This window comes from Taudactylus pleione, unplaced genomic scaffold (genome assembly GCF_031769625.1).
Source record: "Taudactylus pleione unplaced genomic scaffold, aTauple2 ptg000016l, whole genome shotgun sequence".
Classification (NCBI taxonomy): domain Eukaryota; kingdom Metazoa; phylum Chordata; class Amphibia; order Anura; family Myobatrachidae; genus Taudactylus; species Taudactylus pleione.
This window is the reverse complement of record NW_028284418.1, coordinates 37,084,170-37,111,085: the sequence shown is the minus strand read 5'-3', so window position 1 is coordinate 37,111,085 and position 26,916 is coordinate 37,084,170. Positions and strand designations below refer to the sequence as shown.

At 43.8% G+C, this 26,916-nt stretch overlaps 1 protein-coding gene across 1 annotated transcript in view; it reads left to right on the top strand.

The window, feature by feature from the left end:
• The window catches only part of WNT8B (Wnt family member 8B), a 46,454-nt gene that overhangs the window by 7,947 nt on the left and 11,591 nt on the right, over nucleotides 1–26,916 (top strand). The window contains exons 2-4 of the mRNA XM_088473599.1: nucleotides 15,034–15,067; nucleotides 17,729–17,867; nucleotides 18,744–18,959. Of these exons, the coding sequence (XP_088329725.1) occupies nucleotides 15,034–15,067; nucleotides 17,729–17,867; nucleotides 18,744–18,959 (389 nt within the window). The remainder of the gene's footprint in view (nucleotides 1–15,033; nucleotides 15,068–17,728; nucleotides 17,868–18,743; nucleotides 18,960–26,916) is intronic.

The following is a 26,916-nucleotide window of genomic DNA, read 5'->3' as shown; positions in this document are numbered from 1 at the left end:
TTGGAGTAGAATTCGTAAAATTCTACTCCAACCCCATAGTACTTATTTTTAGTAATCAGATCGTATTTCCCATAATTGTAATGGGAAATGTGATCTGTCTGGTAGTTACTAAAAATAAATTGTGAAAAAAATATCTGGGGAGGCCCTGTGATAATAACGCCACCTGGAGGTGGCGTTATCAAGGGTCTCCCCCGGTTACCGGACTCCTACTCTGCTCTATCGGGGAGAGCAGAGACGGGAGTCGGTCCCAGTGATCAGCTGTGTGGTCTAAACAGACCGCAAGCTGATTCACTGCAAAAAAAAAAAATTGTAAAACAATTTTTTTACTTACCTGACTCCATGGACCAATGATCAGGGCTCCGGTGATGTCCTCCCTCCGGTCAGCTGGTCTCCCATACTGCACTGCGGCCCGGTCATCAGGTGATCGGGTCCCAGTGCAGCGTGGGAGATCACCTGACCGGAGGCATGGAGGACATCACCAGAGGCCCGGATCATGCAGGTAAGTGTAATTAAGGGAGGGGGGTCGCGGGGGTGCGCGGCTTAGCACTGGGGGCGGGGCTTAGCTCCGGGGGCAGCGGCGGCTGGTCGGCACATGCGCGGGCACTTTGTCACGGTATATTTTGCGAAAATATCGTGACTAGTGTGCGGATGGGATTCGCAGGGCAGAGCTTTATCGCAAGCTCTGTCCCTGAAAGGGATTTGTAGTTAATCCCACTCGTATTGCCTGAGTTCGCAATGCGAGTTCAGTCGTTAATATCACACTACAATCTGCATTCAATATGCGGATTGTAGTAAATAGAGCCCTATGTGTGTGTTCTATGTAAAATATATATAGAACCCCCCCTCCTTTCAAATTCTGCGGTTGCCCCTAATACAATTTCTTATGTGTACTATATGGAAATTTGTATTGCTCGTACCACCCCCCCAAAAAAAAATTAAACACCTACAGCATGCAGATTTAGTACTTGCACCTTCATATGTTTGGGGAGGTGGAATGTGAGAGGGAGGGGCTGTGCCAATACAGACCAAGAACAGTAAAGGAGCATACACATGAGACAATATCGTTCAACGATATATCATTCACATCGTTCAGTGTGTATGCAGTGAACGACCAACGATGCGCACTCCCGCTGGACGATAACGATATCTTTTGTCGTCCGTGCATGCAGGCAAATTAGGACGATATCGTCAATAATTGCCTGTTCAGAGATGTGGCAGGATGACTACACTGCAAGATATCTAACATAGATATCTATCAGTGTGTACACCCAATATCATTTGACCTGCACTACAGAAAGTTCAAGGGAAATCTTTCACCAATATCGTTCATACAGCACATCATCCCGTGTGTATGCCCCTAAAGCTGGATACACACTGACAGATATATTGGCCGATCAATTGATCGGCCAATGTATCTGCTGCCCATCGGGCAGTGTGTACCTGCGATATCTTCACCGACATATTGCATTGGCTGTGCTGCACAGCCAATGGACAGATATGTCTGCAGACACATCTGTCCATCGGCAGGTGTGTACGGCAGACCGCACATACACACACAGCGGCAGCCGCGAGGAGGGGGCAGGACATGCCCCCCGCCCACCAGGACACACCCCCTGGTCGCCGTGACCTGCGAGCAGGCACAGATGATGGTTGTTCAGTGTGTACGAACAACCATCATCTGCAGATATATCTGTGTAGTGTGTACCCACCTTAAGACAGTGGAGCTGATTCAGACCCGCACGCTATGCGCTCGCAAGCAGGTCAATGTTTGCCCCCTGCACATGCCCCACCTCCGACGTGCGCATGCGCAAGATCCGGCCAGCGACGGGTGCTTCATCACTGCGGGTCTTGCACCAAAACGGGCCGGCTGTCGATTGTGATTGACAGCTCGCCCCGTTTTGGAGGCGGGCAGGGGGGGTGGCTATACAAACGGAGGCGTTCCCGAGGGAACGCCTGCCGTTTGTGGGAGGCTCCACTGACATCACCAGTGATGTCAGTGGTGAGCTTCCTGCTCTATTTAGAGCAGGAAGCTCACTGGGGCTTGCGGGAACGAGACCCTACCACAAGGGTCTCGTCGCAAGCCCCGATGGTCGCAACCATCGAGACCATCCCCTGGCCGCTCGCAAAAGCTGTAGGTGGTCACCCACAGCTTAGCGAGTGGCCAGGAGGCCGGTTCCAGAGAAAAAAAAAAAAAAACGCCCTGATTCAGAGCGAGCGCTCTGAAAGAGTGTCCGGCTTTGAATCAGGGCAAGTGTTCAAGTAATGGAGTTACCCACGTGTAGATTCCTAAATGCTTGTCAGTTACCGTACCACTTGCGGATGCAAATTCACAATGATGAATGATGACGATGTTGCCAGCACTAGCTATCTGATACTGATTAACTGAACACAGAGTCAATTCCGAAGCTTTAAGTGCTATCCTCATTGCTCATGCCTAAGTTATATTCTCAGTGTATTTAAGCATTTACTTTCACTGGTACATGAAGAAGAAAATGAAACATGCGAATATAATAATAATAACATGCTAATATAATAATAGTAACATGCTAATATAATAATAGTTTTATTTATTGAAATCAAATCTTTCCTTTAATTTCATTCTCAACTTTCTGCAATTAGTCCTCTGCCCTCATCATTGCACTGCACACACACAATTGAACAATCTACTTAAAGCAAAATTTAAAGATCACTTCTCCAGACTCATCCTCTTGACCTCTCTGATGCTTTTGACAATGTTGATCCCTGTCTACTCCTACTCTTCTCTGTCTTGGTCTTTGTGACACAATTATTTCCTGGATCACGCTCTACTTAAGGGTAGATTTGTATCAAGCCTTGGAGAGAGATAAAGTGGAGAATCAGCTTCTAATTGTCATTTCATAGACTGCAATAGATAAATGACAGTTAGATGCTGATTGGTTGCTTTGGGCAAATTCTTCACAGTATCTTTCTCAAAGGCTTGTTGCATCTCCCCCAGCTTGTTCCTACCCATGGTAATTCCTTCCCTCCTCTCCTGCTATATGTTAGGGTTGCATTAGGCACTGAGCTCAGCCCTCTGATTTTCTCACTTTGGGCTCTATTTACTACAATCCGCATTGGTAATGCAGATTGTAGTGTGATATTACCGAGTGAATTCACATTGCGAATTCAGGCAATATCACAGGGATTTACTACAAATCCCTTGCAGGGACAGAGCTTGCGAGAAAGCTCTGTCCCTGCGAATCCCCTCCGCACACTAGTTACGGTATTTTCGCAAAAAAATACCATGACAAGTGCTCTGCGCATGTGCTGACCGGCCGCCGCTGCAGCCACCTCCCTGGCGGTAAGCCATGACCCGCCACAAAGCCCTGCCCACCGCGATCACGGACCCCCCCGCAACCCCCCCGCGACACCCCCTCTCCCTTAATTATACTTACTTGCATGATCCGGGCTCCGTTGACGTCCTCCATGTCCTCCAGTCAGCTGACATCCCATACTGCACTGGGACCCTGTCAAGTGACGACTGGGCCACAGTGCATCATGGGAGACCAGGTGACCGGAGAGAGGACATCACCGAAGCCCTGATCACCTGTCCCTGGAGTCAGGTAAGTTTGTTTTTTTTTTTACTTTTTTTTACAGTGAATCAGCTGATCACTGGGGCCGGCTCCGGTTTCTGCTCTTCTTGTCAGAGCAGAGCAGGAGTCTGGTAACCGGGGGAGACCCTGGATCACAGGGCTTCCCCTGGTATTTTTTCACAATTTATTTTTAGTAACTTGCACACAGATCGCATTTCCCATTACTATTATGGGAAATGCAATATGATTACTAAAAATAAGTGATACTTAGGGGTTGGAGTAGAATTTTACGAATTCTACTCCAATTGCCATTTAGTAACTGTAGGTGATACTAAAACAATGTGAAAAGGGTGTGAAAACACCCTTTTTCACTTTATTTTAGTAAAAATAATGTTAATAAATAGAGCCCTATGTCCTCTTGGGAAACTAATTTGTTCATTCCACCTCCAATGTCACCTCCACACTGATGATAGTCTAATTGTTCTACACTACCTTGTGTTACTACATGTCTCTGCTATCCAGTGGCGTAATTACAGGTTGGCCAGACTGGCAAATGTTTAGGGTCCCACAAGGTGTAGAGGGCCCACCACCAAGCACCCTGCAGGCTCCAAACATCCTAAGGATGCTTGGAGCGGTGAAGTAGTAATCCGAAGTCGGCATTGCCCAAACTCAACTGGGAGCGTGCAGCCAATGCCCATGAAACACTTCTGCTACTGAGAGTGTCTGGAACGCCACAATGTGCGCCGCCTCTGGAAATGCGCGGTGCCATGCAATGAGCACACAGAGGTGATTGGCCGGCCGCTCTCTGCATGCGAGGAGACTTGCAGTGTTTGGGGCTGGTCAGACTTGGTGTAAATGCTGTGTGCTTGCCCGGCGTCTCAGCAGTGGCAGTAGAGTAACCAGATAATGGCAGCAGATGCAGGGCGCTCAGCCCCTCCAATGAGTTGGTTTGGTTATACCGATGGGAGCATGCCAATGATGACAGTAAGGCACCCAACTCCTTCTGTATACTGCTGTAGGGTGAGCTTGTACAAGATGGTAGGGTAAAAGTTCTTACATGAGTTAATGTATCCCAGCTATGCAGGAAGGGGTTAAAGGAGAAGATAACACAATTAACTTCACCGCTAATGCCTGACTCCTACAACATCGCACTGTATAGCGCAGAGACGTAACTAGACATTTTGGTGCCCTGTGTCAGATATAGCTTTGGCGCCCTCCTTTATACTGTAAACGGGAACAGGGCACCAAGAAGGTGCTTGGACTCGTGGGGAAGAGCGTGGCCAAATTATAGTACCCTCCATTCACATTAGTAATGTCCCTTTTACACGTTAAGCTATACAGTAGTAGTGTCCCTTACACATTACGACACACAGTAGTAACTAACCTTACACATTATGACCATAGTAGTCAAATCCCCCCTTACACATTATGCCACACAGTAGAAATCCCCCCCTTTACACATTATATGCCACACAGTAAAAATGCCCCCACACATATAACCCACACAGTCAGCACTCACCTGGTTTTTGATACTCTGACCAGGCACAAAGACTGATGACCATGTCTGGAGTGGACTGAAGGCTGAATCTGCCTGCCGCCTTGTATATGGACTGTGTAACACAGTCTGTTACTGTACTGGACTCTGCCTGCACACCCAGAAAAACGGCTCCTCACTCCTCAGTCTTGCCACTATGGGAGTGTGGTGACTGGAGAGATGTCATGATGTCTCTCTTGTCCATACAGAAAGGGCACCGAGTGCAGGAACCGGGGGAGGTCTCAGCTGCTAGTGACAGCTGAGACAGGCAGCCATCAGGGCTGCTGTGAAGGACTGGAGCCAGGTGCATCGCTGCTAGTACTGTATATACACATAAGCAGGCGGCCCGACACATAGAAATTGCATCGGGTGCCGGGCCCTCTCAAGGGCACACTGAGCTCTGTGTGGCGGCACCGGCCGCATTACTCTAGTTACAGCCCTGGTTTAGCACAAAACATTGTTCTCTACAGCGTTTAACAGTTTCTGCTATTGAGGTAACAGGAAAACGTAAACAAAACCCTTAAAGTCTTATCTTATATAACGCCATGTGAGAATCCTTTTTTATGCCGAATACTGCAGGGACAGATGGCCCTCGCTAAATCAGTCCATGCAGCCGGCTGAAACTCTGCACACTCTCTGCCCCTCATTAGGTAATTACACTGCCAGCATTCCCAGCAGTATAATTACACAGCATTGTAAAATATATATATATATATATATATATAATTATATATAAACAATGCCTTTATCTTGCGCTACAATAATGCAGCACCTCAAGTAGCTCCCATGTTAGTGGGAACAATAAATAACAGAAATAACAAAAATCACTTAGAGGGCACACCAAGCACATAAAAGTCTTTAGCTGAAGAAAATAGCTTGAACACTATATTGTAGCAATGGGGGAAAGATCCAATCGGGAATGTCAAATGCTGAACACTGATGAAAGTGTTCCTTTCTTTGAGAAATCTTCTTCAGATTTTTCTCAACAATGGTTCTAAAAAAGACCCTCTCACCAAAGAACACCCAGAGAATTTGGCCAATAAGGCCTCACATTAGAATCAATCCAAAAATTATTTATTTTTCAGAAATTTTTATTAAAATTCACTTGTCACTTGACATAAATTTAAAGACGTTACTTCATTACTAAAAATTGCTTACATCAGTAATGATCCAATGCTACAGCTTGGGAGAAATAAGTATCCTGCTGCTACCCACACAGGAGTTAGATCTTTTATAGCACGTTCTTCCCTCAGGGCAATCGGATTCCACAGATTAATACCCTATCTATATCTATCTCAAAAATGGCATTTTACTGGCTATCCGGCTATCATTTGTTTTGGATAACCAATAAGATAGATCTGAACTTGCGCTAATTTGGCGGAAAGAACAGAGTAGAATATATATAGCTATTTGCGGTGCTTGTCTGCCTTAAATTGATACGGCTTTCCCCCACATGTTTCTCAGTGGAAACTGTACCTGGGAGATGGAGGAGTATGTGGGGGAAAGACCAATATGAATTTAAGGCTGACAAGCACAGGGAAGTGCTATATATATAGTTTGTCTTGCCATATTATCCCCTTAATCTGGGACACATGTTCTGTGGCTGGCTAAATTCAAACCTGGATTTCACCTAGTTTTAATCAACCACAGAACCTGGGTAAATCACGGGTGTCCCAGATTAAAGCATAGTTGCCTACCCTCCCGGTATGAAAGGGATAGTCTCCCAGTCCACCCGCCACCTGCGCACCAATTCCTCAAAACTGAGTGAAAGTGGGCAGTCTGCGAGGGAGGGGGCAATGACGTGATTAGCCCCACCCCTTGCTTTACAATGCTGGTAATTTTCGCATTGTATAGTGGGGACGGGCCGCAATGACACGATCGCACTGCCACGCCCCCACACAGCCCTCCATTGCCGCAACGCCCCATGCTGTGCCGACCTGGCTGCCCCCTCCCGACTTGCCAACTTTCTGACTGCCCGTACACAAGCATGGATTAAAGGGATATTATGACAAGCCTATATGTAGTGTACATATAAATATATACACTATACATATATTCTGTAAGGAGATGAGGCAAGTGCAGAGCAGGACAGTCTTTTCGGACTGGCATGTGCCTTGCATGTATGTATTGAGAGGAGACAGTGCTCTCTAACAAAAGTACATAATGGATGGGGAACAATTAAGGCAAATGATTAAGAAGGGCCTCCCTATTTTTTTTATTGTTTTATTAAACACGAATATCTGTAGGAACATGTGTCTATATTTGTATGGAGCACTGGCTGCTGGTATGTAGTGATTACCAGTGTACTTTACATGAACCTTTGCATAGACAGTTAGCAAATTAGAAATCCACCAAGCAAAAGAAATTCTACTTATCACAATCAACTAATGCTTGTGTATGTGGAGTCTAGAACAGGGATATTTGGTCTCTTCAAAGCTTCCATTCACTTTAACACATCCCAATTGTAGATTAAGGGATATTGGTATTTACATTACAGCCTCACCACCACCTCAGATTCACTCCATACCAGGTGTGACTGGCCTTAAAGTTAATAGGATTATGATAATGTTGACTGGTCACCAGCCTCAATGTTTTTCCACATGTTCTTTATCCTTTTTTGTCCTGTGGTATCAGAGGTTGCCTCTTCAAACTAATCTCCCTAGTATCCTGTTTAGTCCTAAATTGCTACATAGGAACACAGCCTGTAGCTTTTCCCAACCTAAATACGTTCGGTTTGAAGAGGTCATATGAAGTACTTGGAATAGTCTTCAAATGGAAACTCACACGAAAAAAGTAGAATTATGCAAGTCTGTGATGGCAGTTCCCCCTTCTTTCAACATCCTGTTTAAGAAAAGCTCCATAGAAATGGTTACCAGGTAACCTCAAAAATACGCGGTGTTCGTGTTTTAATTTTAAGCCTCTTCATAATTAATTTGTATTTGGAACGTGCTTTCAGACAAGAGTTTGACACAACTGAAAGCGTTGATTCCAAGCTAGAAGGTTTTAAGCTGTGCTTCATCCAATGTAGGGCTGTACAACGCCAAGTCTTGTGGCCCAGTGACAAGCCGCATTGTATGAGAGAACCTGACTAATTATAAGTATAGCAATCAAAATAACCAAATCCAATGAGTGCCACATCATTGTATTCTTCATAAAAAGCAGTTTTTAAATAACTTAAATTGACTTTGATATTTCTTGAAGTTTTTTTTCTGCATTAGTTGAAAAGGTATAACCCTGGTCTTCCCCATAGCCATCACAATAAGGTTTACTTTCCCATCGTGATCAAGTATGGCAATTAGCAGTTTCCTCCTAGCCAGTACTATTGAATTTTTCCAAAGTAAAGTTCCCATTTGCTGTATTAGTTTCTAGACCTGTATTGTGTGTAACCCAGCAGCGTAACTTATATTCAAGTTGTACATTAGTTTGGTAAATTAAACTCCTCAGAGAAAATGTAAAAAATATATGTGAACAATCAATTCATGTAATTTAATAAATATTTACACCTATAAGGGGTACTTACTGTAGAAAAGATTGGAAATCCATGCATCCAACTGTCTCAAACTTTTTGTTCAATATGAAAACTTCAATCTGAAAATTTTGTAACTGCAACTGTTTCTACTTTACAATATGGATCATCGGTATAGTACATTAATTCTTATTCTGTATACTGGTTGCCAGTCTCACCTTTCTCATTATAATTTAATATATATCGTGATGGAGTATTAAAAAAAAATACAAAAATGTTCATTATACTTAATTTCAGAAAACATATGATGATAGGCATTGTACTTGTTTTTCACTTCCTTATAGTCATTAAAAATCACCACAATGTGCATTTGGACACAAGTATTAATTTCCCAAGAGTAGGTTATTTAAAATGTTTTAAATTGTCATATTTAATCAGTCATCCGAGCTGTGCATGCAGGGAAATAATTCAAAAATAATTCTTACAGTTTATTGTGTTCCTTGATGATATAATCATTAATTATAATAATATCAGATGTAGCATTTTCAAGTCTTGCTCTGCCTCATTTAAGAAACTATAGCCCTAATAAACTCAATTGGGGAAATGTAGTAGAATCTATTTGGCGGGTAGTTCAAACTTGCGACACATGGACAGAGATTTTGGCCTCTAAACTGGGTGTAATATTCAGCAGTTTGGTGGATTCAAATCGCATGACAAGACAAAATCGCTAGCAAATGGCCAGATAGATTGCTCAAACTGCATGCATCCATCAAGAACATAATAGAGGGGCACATTAAACATATATGTTTAATTGTTGCTAATTAACAATTAAAGGGCCTAAACAATTAATAAATATATTTAAGGGGCACAATTATTTAATGAATAAATACACATAGTAACATTTTAATTATGCATACAATATAATATTAATTAATTAATTAATTAATTAATATGGCCACAATTAACAAAGCCATATTAATGGCCCATTATTTAACTTATAAATAATATTAACCCCTTAAAATGTATTCAATATTATATTGTATTTGTAAATATTTATTTTCTATTATTATGTTATTTTAATTTGTTCCCAATATTAATTAAACAAATACCTGTGCCCCATAAATATATTTATTGTTTGGGACCCTTGATTAAGTGCTATTTGGTAACAAATAAAATCATATGTATAATATGCCCCTTTGCTATGATCTGGCCCAACAGATAGCTCAAGCTGCATGTAGTTTGAGCAATCTTGCCTGACTGAGGCACCTCTATTGTTTGCCCACAATTTTTTAACTCACAGCTTATTATAACAAAAAAATTGTATTCAGAAGACTGAAAACAAATGTGGATGGCGAGTTGCGGCTGGTAGTATGCCACTCGCCCCCCCCAAAAACTCCCTGAAAACCTGTGACTTGAGCATATTGCACTCAATTACATTTTTCCTACCACTTTCTTCCACCTGTCTCAGTTTCCCTAAATCGTTGTGTCATCCCAAATATAATGATGATTTTATTTTTATGGAGGGCAGGAATGAGATCAGTTCTCCAAGTTGCCATTCGTTTAGGTGCGTACACATGGTACAATATCGTTCAATGATATATCGTTCATTTTTATGTAGTGAACGACCAACGATGCGCGTTCCCGCGCGATAACGATATCTATGATCGTCTCTACATGATATTGTCAATTTTGCCTGTTCAGAGATGTGGCAGGATGACTTCACTGAAAGATATCTTTCAAGTCGTTGGTGGTACAGATCGTACTGTGTGTATGCAGCATAAGGTTGTCTCTTTTTAAGTGACCATATTTTTTATGCTGCATATACATCTTTCCTATGGATATTGTAAAGTGTCTAATATTGCTGTTTTATAGCTGTTTTTAGGTAAAAATTTAGGTTTCAATGCATGTCATACAAGGACATAGAACACAATGAGACCCTTGTCATACCGCATCAAAGCTTAAATGTAACAGACCAAATATAGAGAAATTTTCCTGTTGTTAATTTACTCTTTAAAGACACAAATGTTGGCAGTTTTTTTCTATAGGTTTTCATGACCAGATGTTATTATTCCTGAAAATGTAGCCATCAAATTACATCTTCGCTGTATCACAGTTGCCTTCAGTAAGTGCAATCAGTGAGGGTTATTATAAATGTGTGTATAGGGGATGTGCCACCTGGTGGCTCCATCTGCAAGATATTATATAATGCTTAAAAATATTTACATTTATATCTAAATGTAACTATTATTCTAACTATACTAAGAAACAAATAACTAATATTATTCACTAGAGATGAGGGACAGGGGGAGATGTGGTTCCATATATACTGTACTAACTGCTATTTAGCATAAATTGCCCTGTGGAGGAATTTCACACAATTTACAAAAGTTAAGGTGCGTACACACTGGGCGATAAAGTGTACGACTGAACGATAACGATATCGTTATCATTCAGTCGTCCACTTTATCGTCCATTTTGAACCCCAAAAAGATGAACGATAACGACGACGCGCGTTCCCGCGGGTCGTTCTTCATTATCGTTCATCGGGCTGACATGCAGGCCAACCTGACGACCTCGTCAGGTTGCTGCATGTCAGGGAATGGGGGAGAGAGCCCGGCACTGAACGATATCGTTAATGATATCGTTCAGCGGCTGTGCTCAATGTCATGAACGACATTGAGCACAGCCTGCCGGGGACAACACTACACGATATCGCTCAGGGAGCATATCATGTAGTGTGTACCCACCATCAGTTCACATTTTTCTGTTCATCTGAAACTTGTGATAAGTAAAACCCAGGTATAATACAAGTGAAGCAAAATACAAGTTAAACAAGCAAGAATGTATAGAAGAGCAAAGACTTCCATTGCACTATCCAAAAGAAAGAACAAGTAAAATAGGAAAAATCGTAATACATCATATAAATATAACACATGGTTGGTATTGCTTCTTATACCAATACATAAATTGAATTATCCCATGCCACTAATTTGTAATCTAAGAAAGGAAAAACGTAGGGCCTGATTCAGAGGCTTTGTGCATGCGCCAAAGCCTTGATGGGTTTGCAGCTGGAGAGACCCCTGGCATCTTAGGTGAGACACCCATTCTGAGACAGCAAAGGCTTGCTCAAATGTTCGATGTGAAACTGGTTTCCGATGTTTTTGCTTTTGTACATTAGAGGCGGATGTGAGATGCTGGAGAAGGGCGTTTCTGCGCTCAAGATGGCGACTGAGTCATTAGCATATTTTAGCAAATCTGCTGCATATTGGATCGCAGCATTGACAGGCATAGCATGCATCTCTCAATCAGGCCCGTAGTCCCACATAATAGAGAAATTGTTACCAATGTAGTCCATGTCTCAGTCATGCATTCATCTATGGTGCGTACACACGTAGCGATCTGTCAGTGATACGATATCGCTGGCAGAACGTTATGCACCCTCCCTGATATGCTAGATGATCAATATCGATCATCCAGCACACCACCAAGTTAATGACGACTAAAGCGACCCACGATCGTCGATTGCGGTTCCCTATAGTAACTTGCTCGATATCGAGCAAGTTGACCGACATGCACGGCCGATGGACGATATCGCTATCATCCATACGTGCCCGCGCATCACTGGTCGATGGTAAGTTGGTAGGGTCCATTTAAAAGAATGATTTGAAAGATAATAGTAACGATAACGATATCATTATTGTTCAAAACGTTCTTTTAAAACGCTACGTGTGTACGCACCATCAGCATTGCTTGTGTGGTTTTACTCTGCAAATCTTATGAATAAGAGCAATTTGAAAGAGCTACGCTTCACTGTAATACAATGCATTGCCCTTTATATTGGCTAATGTATCATACAAGGTCCCTTCCTCAAGGCTGCTGCACGAACTAGACCCCCTTCCCTGTGCTTAGCTTCCTCCATGATGCTTCTACTTGAAATTATCTCTGTCCTAGGATCCTGAAACTGCTGTCAAATATAAGGCAATATTCTGTGTTGCAAGACTGTCCTAATCTGGAGTTCTCTTTCTGAGATACAGATTGTGGTAAAAGTTCAGAAAAAGAGAGAATTTTATTTTATATACAGTATATATTTTTCCAGATTGCTAGATATTGGATTTTGTTTCATGCAGTCCCCAGATATCAGATATATAAGAGAACTGAGTTAGGCAGCTAATGGCCTTTCTGACCAGTGTCATTTCCCCTCATCTAAAGATTATGATACCACAGATTAGTTGTGACAGAGTAGCAGGTAACACTGCATGCTGGCAGCTTGTGGTATGCCTTAATACTGTGAAACATGAGACCCCTGAAAGATATCACTTTGCCACTACTGTGTGAGAATAAGCTGTGAGTCCCCTCAAGGCACAATCAGCTGTGTAATAGGTGCTTAAATATAAACACATACATGGAATTGCTGCCAGCTGGAAAGTTTACAAGACAGTATTGCATATATTTCTGACAAAAACAAACAACTGTGTCTGTCTGGCAAATTCTATTGTATGTAATAGGGAGAGGAAAGTTATGCATGGTTGCTACTCTCCCGGAACGGGAAAATCGGGTGGCTCCCGGCCCCCTGCAAGAGAAGGCAACTCTAATGGATCGGTAATATCGGCAATGTAAGCGGGGACGAGGATGCGATGACGCGATCGAACCACCATTCCCCCACACAGCCCACTCACGCCCGCGCCACGCCCCCTGCTGCACCGACCTGGCTGCCCCCTTCTGTAGGGGGCAGCCAGAAACATGTCGACTGACATCTCCAGCTCACTTCCCCATATCACCAGTAGTGACTTCATCAAAGGGTTCAAAGTCACTACTGATGAAACGCATAAGGGGAGTGGCCTAATGCACAGCACTTTGTCAGAGCGCTCAAAGTCACTACTGATGAAACACATAAGGGGAGTGGCCTAAGGCACAGCACTTCATCAGATGGCTCAAAGTGACTATTGATGAAACACATAAGGGAGTGGCCTAAGGCACAGCACTTTGTCAGAGCGCTCAAAGTGACTACTGATGAAACACATAAGGGGAGTGGCCTAATGTACAGCACTTCATCAGATGGCTCAAAGTGACTACTGATGAAACACATAAGGGGAGTGGCCTAATGTACAGCACTTCATCAGATGGCTCAAAGTGACTATTGATGAAACACATAAGGGGAGTGGCCTAAGGCACAGCACTTTGTCAGAGCGCTCAAAGTGACTACTGATGAAACACATAAGGGGAGAGGCCTAATGTACAGCACTTTGTCAGATGGCTCAAAGTGACTACTGATGAAACACATAACGGGAGTGGCCTAAGGCACAGCACTTTGTCAGAGGGCACAAAGTCAGTATTGACAAAATGCGTCCCCTGACGCAGTGCAAGAGTCACATCAAACTCTCCCTTTCCTGAAGTTGTATTTTGACTCCCGTGAAGCTGTTACTTCTCTGGAGACCTGTGTGATATGCCTGTCTAATCCGGATGGTACAATTCTAGTATATATTTTTTATGCAATGAAAACAATTTTAATCCAATTAAAACATTTATATAGGTTTATAGGGGTCCATTCATCATGTTACTTATTCGGGGGGTTGGCAGCCGCTGATAATTAACTATCCAACTCACTGTGAGTAGCAGCGGTGGATACACATTCACCAGATCAATTCAACATTTCTCTGGTGCGGAGACAACGGATCCGAAAATCAGCTGTCTGCGCAATCTCTTTCATGTTATTTACGTAGCAGTGAAAGTTAGCACTGCTAGTGTGTCTCCATGAACTGGACTTCACGCAGGTGCACAAGCATCGGCATCCGGCGGCTGGAGCCGGGCAGGGTGAAGAGATCCCTCTTCACAACCAGGGACTCCTTCCCATAGGGAAGGAGCGGGGCTTCGGAGCAAACGCCATCTGAAGATGGCAAATGCTACCACAGTCAAGCTCCGCAAACATTGTATTTTCGGAGCTAGATGAATTTAGGTCTCCATACTAGTGTATGGGGACCGTGGACAGATCAGGCTGTAACATAAGTAAGAGATATCTGTGATATCACTATACATATATCACCTATATAATGAATAGCCCCGATCCTTAATTTCTACAAAAGTTGGTGAAAATTTTAAGTTTCACCTGTTTTTGTAGAAATAAAGTGATGACGAATGGACCCTTTACTGAGAAAGGTGTTTGCGTACACCGAAATGGCTTTCATTCATCTGACTCGATAAGTATTGCTATACATTTATTGAGTGATGGCTTTGTGAATCTATGGTTTTGAAATAAATTGTATATTGCTTGTATGAGATTGAGAAGTGTTTGGCTTTTTGCCTGAACTATTACTTTACTATTTCTAAATATATATATTTGTATGTGTGTATGCATGTGTACGTATGTATGTATGTATAGCCACACTAAATATGACAAGTGAAAGAAGAATTCCTGGCATGTCCTGGCTGAATAGTAAAGCTGGAGGTTGTTTCTTTCAATTAATGGCTTGCTCTGTCTCTTGCAGGTCAGTGAACAATTTTCTGATGACCGGCCCCAAGGTAAGAAACATTCCTTTGATCTACATGTAGACTTTGTAAAATGATTTCTAGCTTGTGAGAGATCTAATTTGTAATCTGCAGCAGGGTTATGGATTTGTCCTGTACTGTAACTACTCTAATACTGTTGAGACATAGAGAATTTATTTCAGTGTTTACAGAAAATGTCCTCTTATACCACTTTCACCCATAAATCCCTGGCTTCAACCCAGCTCGGGGTCGGGACACAGAGCACAGGTTGAAGCTGGGCTACCTCTTTCACACTTAGGGGGACAACCCGGGTTATTCACGGGTCGACACCCTTCACACCGGACCCGGGACTTGCAGTGACACTGGACGTCTGGCATTCAGTGGGTTCTTGGAGATGATGTCATCTCCAAGCACCACTGTCCCGGCCAATCAATTTGTTTTAGGCATGACCTGGGTCATCAAGACTTGGGTCCCACCTTTCACACTTCATCCGGGTTGCCGACCTGGGTTGCAAGTTCCAGGAAAAACCTTGCTAGTGAGCAGGGTCGCAGATGGACAGTCCCTTTCAGATATATGTCAGACACGGGTTGATGCATGTTTGCGCATAAAATACTGTACTATAGCTAAAGCTCTGTTTAGTAGATGCAAGTGTTCCTTTCCACTTCTTCTGTTTAGAAAATAAATCTGGGTACACATTAAACAATCCGATGGTCATGGCGATCAGTGTCGTAACTAGGGCAGGGTGAGCGGGGTGCGTGCCCTGGGCGCCGTTGGACCGGCGGCAAGGGGAGGCACTGCTGGCCACGGTACCAGCCCGCCCTAGTTAGCCAGGGTAGCGCTGACCGCAATGAGTGCGGTCAGCACTACACATGTACACAGGACCGGCGCTAGGCTTCCAGTGCCGGTCCTGTGCTGCACACCTGAGCCAGTTCCCTCTCCCTGAGTGCTTGCCCAATAGCGCTAGGAGGCGGGCTCAGGCTGTGCATAACACACGCATCGCCGCCAGCGCTAGCGGCGATGCGTGTGTTAAACAGCAGCCAATGAGAGTCAGATAGACTCTCATTGACTGCTGCAGCACCCACTGCAAGAGCCGGGCTTCCGTCCAGCTCCTGCAGTGGGTAATGGGACAGACGTCATGACATTCTGTCCCATAATGCTGAGCGCGCCAGCCCGGGAGGACTGGCGGGCGGCGGCGGCAGGAGCGGCGTCGCGGACCGGAGCAGCAGCAGCGTGGATTCAGGTAAGTATATTTTTATATATATATTTCTTTTTTTAACCTATCTGCACTACTGGGGGAGGGGGGTGGCTACTACTGGGGGGACCTCTACTGGGGGTAGGGGCACAACGGGGGAGGGGTGGCTACTACTGGGGGCACCATTATTGGGAGGACCTCTACTGGGGGGGGCTACTACTGGGGGAACTTAATCGGGAGGGGGAACCTCTACTGGGGACTACTACTTGGGGGGGAACTACCACTGTGGGCATTATAAAAGGGGCCTACTACTAGAGGCACTGCGCTCGGGGGACCACTACTGGGGGCAATAATAGGAAGGGCCACTACAGGGGGCACTGGATAGGGGGGATCACTACTGGGTGCCTGCATAAAGGGGCCACTACTGGGAAAACTGCATGTGGGGGGACTACTGCTGGGGGCACTATATAAAGGGCACTGCACAGAGGGGGGACTACTACTGGGGGCACCATATAAAGGGCACTGCATAAGGGGATACCGCTACTGGGCGCACTGCATTGTGGGGACTGCAACTGGGGGCACTGCATAAGAGGGAACACTACATGGGGCACTGCATTTGGGGGGGCCACTACTGGGGGTACTGAGTAAGGGGAACTAATTGGGGGCTGTATAAGGGGGACCACTACTGGGGATACTGTATAAGGGGCACTACTATGGGCGTGCATAAGAGGGACCACAACTGCATACTGGGGGTACTGTATAAGGGGTACTACTGGGGTTAAGGTGCATATGGATAGGAATGTTCAGTGTGAAAATAAAGGGGTGTGTCATGTTGACACACCCCATTTTTAAGTGACCACGCCCATTTTTTGCCGCGCACGCCTTCGGCGCGTGCACATCCCTTTTCAAATTTGCTCTGGGCTCCAAATACCCTAGTTACGCCACTGATGGCAATTACCCTTCGCCCCGGACTATGCAAGATTGCCAGTATACACTAGAAGATTTAGTGAATAATGGAGCGATCACTCATTCCGTTCTTCATTAATATGCACTGTACCACATGCAATATCTTGTGATATCGCGCAATAGTGCATACACACTAGACCTGGGGTGTCAACATATGGCCGTCCAGCTGCAGTGGGACTACACATCCAGCATGAACTGCCACAGTTTTGCTTTTAGGGCATGCTGGGATATGTTGTCCCACAGCAGCTGGAGGGCTGCATTTTTGACACCCCTGCACTAAACAATGTGGACGATTTGTTGTTCCAATACGTCTAAAATTGTCAAATCGTTTAATTTATGGTCTAGTGTGTACTATCTTGATTTTATGGTCTAGTGTGTACTATCTTGATTTCTGTTCTACCCTTCTGTTAGGTCAATTGTAGATAAGGTTTTAAATGTAACATAATAGTAGCCTGAGTATAATGAATCAGAAGGAAAATGTGTCTTATTCCAAGCTTATATTTTTACTTTGTTTTCCAACTTCAATTTTCTTACAGGCTTATCTTATCTACTCAAGCAGTGTGGCAGCTGGAGCACAGAGTGGTATTGAGGAGTGTAAGTACCAGTTTGTCTGGGACCGCTGGAACTGTCCTGAGAGAACACTGCAACTCTCTAGCCATAGCGGACTGCGCAGTGGTAAGAGGCTTTTATCAATTGTTTCTAGCTCCTCTGGATTGTGAAGTTTTATTTACTAAATTGCTACAGTTTCTTCTATCTTTAACTAGAGAACGTAACTGATCTGCGCTGAGAATCTCATAAATAAAGAAATCTCGATAATTATATCCAGAACTCAATGATCATAACACCTGAATTAAAATTGTACATTTATTACAGATAAACACAATCACATAAATATAAAGATAAATAAAGATAAAAATTGTGGCCACAATTGTAATATAAATACCTAGAAAAATTATTGAATTAAGCCTTTTGTAAAATGCTATTTCAAAATAACCAATTGTGCATGTAATATTGATGTTACAGAATCATTTATCTTTGAAAAAGTAGCCTCTTCATGTAGTCAATACTTTGTTGCGATTCACCAAAAGTAAACCAACTTCTCTGGTGTAGGCATTTCTTCACAGTTTTGTCTGCTACATACCTACTACCTTGTAGTGTAGGCTCTTGGTCCTTGGAGGCAATCAGTTTAAAAAATTAAAAAGCTTTTCAAATATGTTTCACACTCCAAGCTGACTTAACATTTAGCATATTGCCAGGTTTCGGAGAGTCATTTCTTGGAAGAATATTCACCAAATCTATTTTGGTTATTTGTCAATTTTTTGTTTTAGTTGATTTTTGTTTTTATGGTGGTGAGTAGCAATTTCCACTCAAAGGTTCTACAAGAGATTTATCTTCTGATCAGCTGGACTTTCCTTCATCCTGATGGGATAACTCCTTTTTGGTACTTCTCAAAATAAACAAGTACTCATTAACAAATTTCCAGCTAGGTTCAAAATAAATTGACTGGGGTTAAAACAAAAACCTCAATTTCCCAAGTATCCTCTTTTCCAGACTGGAACCCTCATTCTACAGGATCTTCTACCACAGGCAGCAGCCTCTATGAAACTGGGCCTACTTCTCCAGTCTGGAGCATTCATTTCAACAGGATCCTCTTTTCTAGACTGGAATCTCAATACAACCGAACTTTCTTATCTCGTCTCCAGATTCCATTTCCACCGAATTACCCACCACCTGGAACCTCTCTTTCTACCGGATTCATTTCTCCAGGTTAGAGTTTTTATATACTTTTTTCATAATAGGACCATCTCTCCAGATGTTGGTCTTTTTTGCAGAGCCTAATCCTTCACATAATGCTTTGGCTGATGTTTTTTTCTTCCTTTTTTCAGTATTTTAAACCTGAGCTGCTTCACTCTACCTCTCAGAAAGTTAAAAGCACCAAATTGCATGAGGAACAATAAATATGCAACAATCACATGCAGACCAATTCTTCTCAAGTAAATATTTAGGGACTTTTGTATATTTGGATGCAAACACAATTTGCACTCCAAAGATTCCCCTCCACTATGGTGACTGGGACACATTTTGTGCTCAGGTCACTTTCTGCAGAGTGAGGCTATATGGGGGCCGGAGGAGGCACTTAAACGCGGTTAATATAAAATGATAGCCTATGGCACAATATGCATCACATGCTGACCACGCAGATGCGCTGTTTGGAGATGGACCACTTGCACATAATCAACATCTAATGCAAAATGTGAACTGATGATGATGATGATCATTCCTGCTTCTGATTGGCTGAATGAGTCTGATACTATTACTACTGTAAAGTGACTGCTGCAATCTATTTGCATTATTAAACTGATATTGTAATCATTTTGAACCAATAAAACAGATACCTATTTCAGCATTAAAAGGAGAAGGTAATGGATGTGTGCATTGAACATAATTAGTACTTTCCTTTTAACTTTGCTTCTTGTTCTGACTTCTTTTTACATCGTAAATGCAAAGGCATTAGTTATTAATATCATTGTCCATGCATGTACTATATTATATATGAATTAAGTATTGTAATTTTAGCATTTACTACATTGAAGTGCAAAAGTCATGGGAGAGCAGTATGTAAAGGTAATGGTAGTTGGCGTCTCTGTACTTTGATATCTCGGAAATGCCCAGACCTGGATCAGTTGTAATCTGACATCTCGTGAGTCAGTTTGAACACCGGCTAAACTGCTCATGGCAAAGCAACATGAATTATCAGTTGAAACGGGGCATGATAGTGGGTGCCCGACAAATGGAACATTCAACATTCCTCAATCTATGGTGTCACATGAGTAATGGGAATACCTGAAGGAATGCATTACCACCCACCGTGGACAGTGCAGTGGCCGACCATGGGTGCTTAATGATCATGAGCAGTGGTGTCTAGCCAGAATTGTCCATGGTAACAGACAAGCGACACAACACATCCATGTTCGATGCAGGAGGTACCAGATGCATATCCAGCAAATCAGTGCAGCATTCTTTTGCTTCTGTGGGATATGGGAGCAGAAGACCCACCAGAGTGCCCCTGTTAATACTACACCAGACACAGCTCCTCACCTGGGCTTGTAACTTCGCTAATTGGACCCTGGGGGACTTGCAACATGTGGTATGGTCCGATAAATCACAGTTGAAGTTGTTTTGGACTGATGGTAGGGTTTGGGTATGGCGCAGACCCCATGAGACCATGGACCCCAGTTGTCAACAAGGCACCGTGCAGGCTGATGGAGGTTCCATAATGGTGTGGAGTGTATTCACGTGACATGGGTTGGGTCTGCTTATCTGCCTGAATACGTCATTAACCAGTAACCGCTATGCTACATTGCTTGATGACCTTTTGCAGCCCTTCATGGACTTCATGTACCCTCACACAGATGGAATATTCCAGCAGGATAATGCCTCATGTCATCAGTCCCATGTTGTCCAGAATTGCTTTGAGGAGCATTCTGGAGAATTCTGACATATGGTGTGGCCACCACATTCGCCTGAAGCCAGGCAAGCATTTATGGGACATGGTGGAGAGGTCCATTTGAACCCAAGATGCTACACCTACAAATATCAGGGAGCTGTGGGAAGCTATCCAGACAGCATAGGTCAACACCTCTCCAGAGGTCTTCCATCCACTTGTGGAATTGATGCCATGTCGAGTTGCTGCATTTAACCGGGCTAGAAGGGGTCCTACACGATACTAGGCATCTATCCCATGACTTTTGGCAATCACCTGATCTCCAAATATACTACCATTTTCTCCAGGAATAAATCAGGTGTAAATTCTTTTCTTGCTGGGCTTCTTGCAATATGGCCAGCTAAATGTGCTTTCTTTCCGGGTGCATTTTTTGCTTGTGATTAAGAATCAAATATCGTTCATCTCAGAAAAAGCCCCTGATTGTTTAGGATGACATTTATAGTGTCCATGAACTGTGAAAAGAAGCTCAGAAGATGATTTTAAAACATTTAAGTATCATTGACTTATAAAAAAAATTTCTACCCATTACCAAAGAGTCTTTTCATTCAGTTTAAACATGTTACATGTTTAAACTGAACCAATGATGTTTTAGGACTTCTAATCTAATAATGTCTTGATCAATTCACTGGTAAATTATGGTAAATTGAGCAGGATTCTTCTATGTTCGAAGTTTTCTTGGAATCATTATATAGACATGTCAAACTTGGTTTATTTCTAAAACTAGGAACAATCTTGCTTCACAGAAATAACTAATTATTTATTAACAGCAAATGCTGCATATTATGCAACACTTTACAGAGAATATTTAATAATTCCCACCAGAACCTGAGCCAGAAGAGCTTACTACTATAGCAGTGATTCCCACACATTCTTGAATCACGGAGTATCAGCATTTTTTTCACGGCAGCCCAAGGCCAAAAGTTTTTTATTGGGAAATTTCCCAAAAATTATTAACTTAAGTGCTTATCTGTCATTTTTAGTTGTTGTATTCCCACTACACTAACAAACAAACTAGGATAACTTTTATCAGAATTCAATTAACCTACCATTATCTATTTGGAATCAGGGAAAAAATTAATTGTGTTTGTCAGTTGTGGTTATTATGGCCTATTGCACAATATACTTGAGTTTCCAGGTAAATGGTGACTTGGATACCCTACAAACCAGCGTTTTTCAACCACGGTGCTCAGCGCACTTGTACTGTAGTGTGTTTTATTCCTGAGGGGGCCAATGTGTGTGGGGGCCAATGTGTGTATTTTTTTAATGTGGGAACCAATGTTTATGTTTTTTCATTGGTAATGCACACATCGCCGGATAGTGTGCTTTGGCAATTTTAAAATCGTGTGTAGTGTGCCTCGAGTTGAAAATTACTGCTATAAATATTCAATATAGTTACCGCACATTCTGTGACCATTAACACAACTGCAATCTACACCAAAAAGGAAAGGTTATGTCATTCCTATGTTCAGCTACTAATGAGGAATTTATCTGATTTAGTCTTCCTTGCTTCTACGGTACCACTTCTTTGTTACAAAGAAAATAATCATCATTCGCCCATACAAATTATATTTACAGTGACCTTCTTGAAGATGTGCACACAAGTACAATGCTTACAGAAATAAAAGGAAACAAAAGGGTGACCATGAGTCGAACTTGAAACAAACTATATTCCATTTTTCAATCTGTGTCCAGCTTGCATTTCTACAGCCCTATAACATCTATGGATAGTTAACTCCCTGGTATGAATGCCAAAGCCTGCTCCATGTGAATCACCTGGAACCCGGCTAGCGAGGTCTTCCGCCACTAACAACTGCCCGTTGTTCCCTTAGAACTAGACACATTCACCGGTACTTAGGCGGCCGCCTGGTCTTAATACTTGGGGTAGTAGCGGTTCACAAGAAGGTACAAAGGGATCCAGTGGTGAGTGGGACAGCAGGAACAGAAACAGTAGAGGTGCAGCTTGGGAGCTGATGGTATGACTAGTGAGCTGATGGTGCGGCTTGTGTGCCGATGGTGCGGCAGGAGCCAGTGGCAGAGGTTGGTACAAAATTGATGAGGCTTTGAGAGCCAATGGTGTGGCTAGTGAGCTGGTACACAAGTGGGTGTACTTTAGGTGCGGGTTTGAGAGCCGATGGTGTGACTTTGAGAGCCGGTACACAAGTCTTTGTACTAGTTTGTATACCAATTAGTGTACTGCGGCTTGAGAGCCGGTATACAAGTTTGTGTACTAGTTTGTGTACCAATTAGTGTACTGCGGCTTTGAGAGTCGGTACACAAGTTTGTGTACCAATTAGTGTACTGCAGCTTTGAGAGACGGTGGCAGCACAGAAGCTGCTGGTGCTGCAAGGGTGCCGTCGGAGAGGCTGGAGAGCCGATGGCAGCACGGAAGCTGCTGGTGTGGCTAGGGAGCCGTTTGGAGAGGCTGAGAGCCGGTGGCAGCACGGAAGCGGCTGGTGTGGCTAGGGAGCCGTTGGAGAGGCTAAGAGTCGATGGCAGCACGGAAGCTGCTGGTGCAGCTTGGGAGCCATTGGAGAGGCTGAGAGCCGGGGGCAGCACGGAATCTGCTGGTGAGGCAAGGGAGCCGTTGGAGAGGCTAAGAGCCGATGGCAGCATGGAAGCTGCTGGTGCGGCTAAGGAGCTGTTGGAGAGTCTGAGAGCCGGTGACAGCACAGAAGCTGCTGGTGGGGCTAAGGAGCCGTTGGAGAGGCTGGTGAGCCGGTAGCAAGGTAATTTCGCTGAAGTACAGGAAAACACTACTACGAGGGGATACAGAATGCTGACCAAGCAGCTGACCCAAGAGAACCTACAGGAACGCTATAGTTGACGAGGTGGCAAAAGGCCAGCATACACAATTAGGAGGAAAAGCCAATCACACCATGCTGTGGATAACACATGACCTCCTGAGGCATGCAGATCACCTAGCAACTGAGGGAACCGGGACAACAGCGTCATGAGAAGGTAAACTACCTGAGGGAGACAAGTCCTGACCTTGACTTGTAACACTCCTGAACTGTACTTCGTTTGTCTCCACCGTCCAGATGTTTAAGGGGGCTTGTCCTGTTGTTCAGGGTGTAGGCAAGATGTGTCAAGACATGACCAAGGCAAATAGCGGATACATTCAAGTGTGTCCTAATTTATTTATCTTATTAATATTGTACATGTTGGCAGCTATGATTTTTCTTTTTCACAGTAACTTGTTCTAACACTTTTTACTGGATCTGAGGTTTGCCAAGAGAAAAGAAAAAAACTTTTTTGGGGCACTCTTACCTGAAATAATTATTATCAGGGGTCATTCCATGTCAAATCACCCAGAACAATTTAATTATGACACCCACCAATTTTCATGAAACTCTGCACATTTGATACTACGACATAGCTACAACCCCATGTAATTTTTTTTTCTCTATGCCTCATAGTTTTAGAGATATAAGGAGACAAAGTTTGGAAACATTGCACGGAAATGCCACTCCTGATGCTAAGTTTTTAGTGAGTTGTATGTGGAAAATAATTCCCATCTCAGTGCCTGATCCACATACACATATCACTTTGAAATTTTGACCCTTTGTCGATCAAAATATGGAGATTCCAGAAAAAAAATGTTTTATCAGCCTTGCCTGACTCTGAGAGTTATTATACATTCCTTCATACTTCATTTTGCTTTTGGTGCAAAAAAAAAAGTGGGCTTATTAAGCATTATCAACTTAAGGCAGATGAATTATCATGTCCCTTTTTGTTTACATTGAACCTTAATGTATACTTTAAAGGGCTATGAAAGAAAAATAGAGAGAAGTTGTTACTGCTTATCGGGGTGAACCAGTATTACCCTATAGCAGCCGCTCACTACCCAGTGGCAAACGTAGGATTTCTAGAGGAGGGTTTCCAATTACTTGATTTTAAAGCACTTAACCAGATATATAATATACATCATACAAAGGTATGTAATAATTCTGGCATATACAGGACCAGCAAACACAGTATCCCATTATATGCGGAAGTAGCGCCATTCTGTCTGAGTTGAATTTTTTTAATTCAGATGTGGGCTCCATTCCAGATCATTTGAGCAAGTTTGGGAATCTGTGTTGTATGGGGGGGGAGGGGGGTAGGTGACTCGAAAGAGAACCTTGCACTGTCATGGACATATGCAGTATGTACAGTTTGGACTCCTTATGTACTGAATAGTGTAGTATTATATAGTATTAATAATTGACCCTATAGATGGTATATTTCAGTGTAGCCCTAACAGTGCATGTTTACCTGATCTCCTAGTTGGTGCACAAGTATATTCATTACTGGCTGACACATTTTAAAAGATCAACAGGAGGTGCTAATTATTTCATTTGTGACACTGAGGAGATCTTAAAAACTTGCAACTTTAGTATCATATGCTATTTCTATTGTGGTCATCATGGTGTGGGCTAGGGAGGGGGGTTTCCAGGCAAACGGAAACCCCCTCTGCGATTGCCTATGCTACCTTCATTCTGCCCTTCTTGTTGGTTTTTTATACTGATTGTATTATCTGTAGTATGTGCACTCAATACAAATATTTAGGTGAAAAGCCAAATTGGAATCCCCTACCATACAGAATTTGCTCTTGAAATACCATGCGCGGCAAAAAATGGGCGTGGCCACTTAAAAATGGGGTCTGTCAACATGACACACCCCTTTATTTTTATACTAAACATTCCTATCCATATGCACTTTAACCCCAGTAGTACCCCTTATACAGTACCCCCAGTATGCAGTTGTGGTCCCTCTTATGCAGGCCTATAGTAGTGCCCCTTATACAGTATCCCCAGTAGTGGTCCCCCTTATACAGCCCCCAATTAGTTCCCCTTGCTCAGTACCCCCAGTAGTGGCCGACCCAAATGCAGTGCCCCATGTAGTGTTCCCCCTTATGCAGTGCCCCCAGTAGCAGTCCCCACAATGCAGTGCGCCCAGTAGCTGTATCCCCTTATGCAGTGCCCTTTATATGGTGCCCCCAGTAGTAGTCCCCCCCCCATGCAGTGCCCTTTATATAGTGCCCCCAGCAGTAGTCCCCCCATGCAGTTTTCCCAGTAGTGGTCCCCTTATGCAGGCACCCAGTAGTGATCCCCCCTATCCAGTGCCCCCTGTAGTGGCCCTTCCTATTATTGCCCCCAGTAGTGGTCCCCCGAGTGCAGTGCCTCTAGTAGTAGGCCCCTTTTATAATGCCCCCAGTGGTAGTTCCCCCCCAAGTAGTAGTCCCCAGTAGAGGTTCCCCCTCCCGATTAAGTGCCCCCAGTAGTAGCCCCCCCCAGTAGAGGTCCTCCCAATAATGGTGCCCCCAGTAATAGCCATCCCTCCCCCATTGTGCCCCCACCCCCAGTGGAGGTCCCCCAAGTAGTGGCCACCCCCCTCCCCCGTTGTGCCCCCAGTAGTGCAGATAGGTTAAAAAAAAATATATATAAAAATATACTTACCTGAATCCACGCTGCTGCTGCTCCGGTCCGCACCGCCGCTCCCGCCGCCGCCGCCCGCCAGTCCTCCTGGGCTGGCGCACTCAGCGTTATGGGACAGACGTCATGACGGCTGTCCCATTACCCACTGCAGGAGCCGGATGGAAGCCCGGCTCTTGCAGTGGGTGCTGCAGCAGTCAATCTGACTCTCATTGGCTGCTGTTTAACACACGCATCACCGCCAGCGCTGGCGGCGATGCGTGTGTTATGCACAGCCTGAGCCCGCCTCCTAGCGCTATTGGGCAAGTGCTCAGGTGGAGGGAGCGGGCTCAGGTGTGCAGCACAGGACCGGCACTGGAAGCCTAGCGCCGGTCCTGTGTAAATGTGTAACGCTGACCGCACTCATTGCGGTCGGCGCTACACTGGCTAACTAGGGCGGGCGGGCCAGTACCTTGGCTGGCGGCGCCCCCTCGTGCTGCCGGTCCAACGGCGCCCAGGGCACGCACCCCGCTCGCCCTGCCCTAGTTACGCCACTGCTGTCATGTCATCCATTATATTGCAGTATATGTCCACCTTCATTTCAGGAGTTAAAAATATATAGGGCAAACATTTTCTATGCATAAACAGTGACAGCTCATTCATCACTGCTAATGAGGAGGAGCATGAGGTTAATTGGATAATGCATGGCTATTTACGTATACAGTAGCAATATATTTAAGATGATATAAACCTTGTTAGGTAGTTACACTACTCACCAGAGCTTGGGAAGGGCTAAAAGAAAGCCACAATGCAATAAGCAGAATAG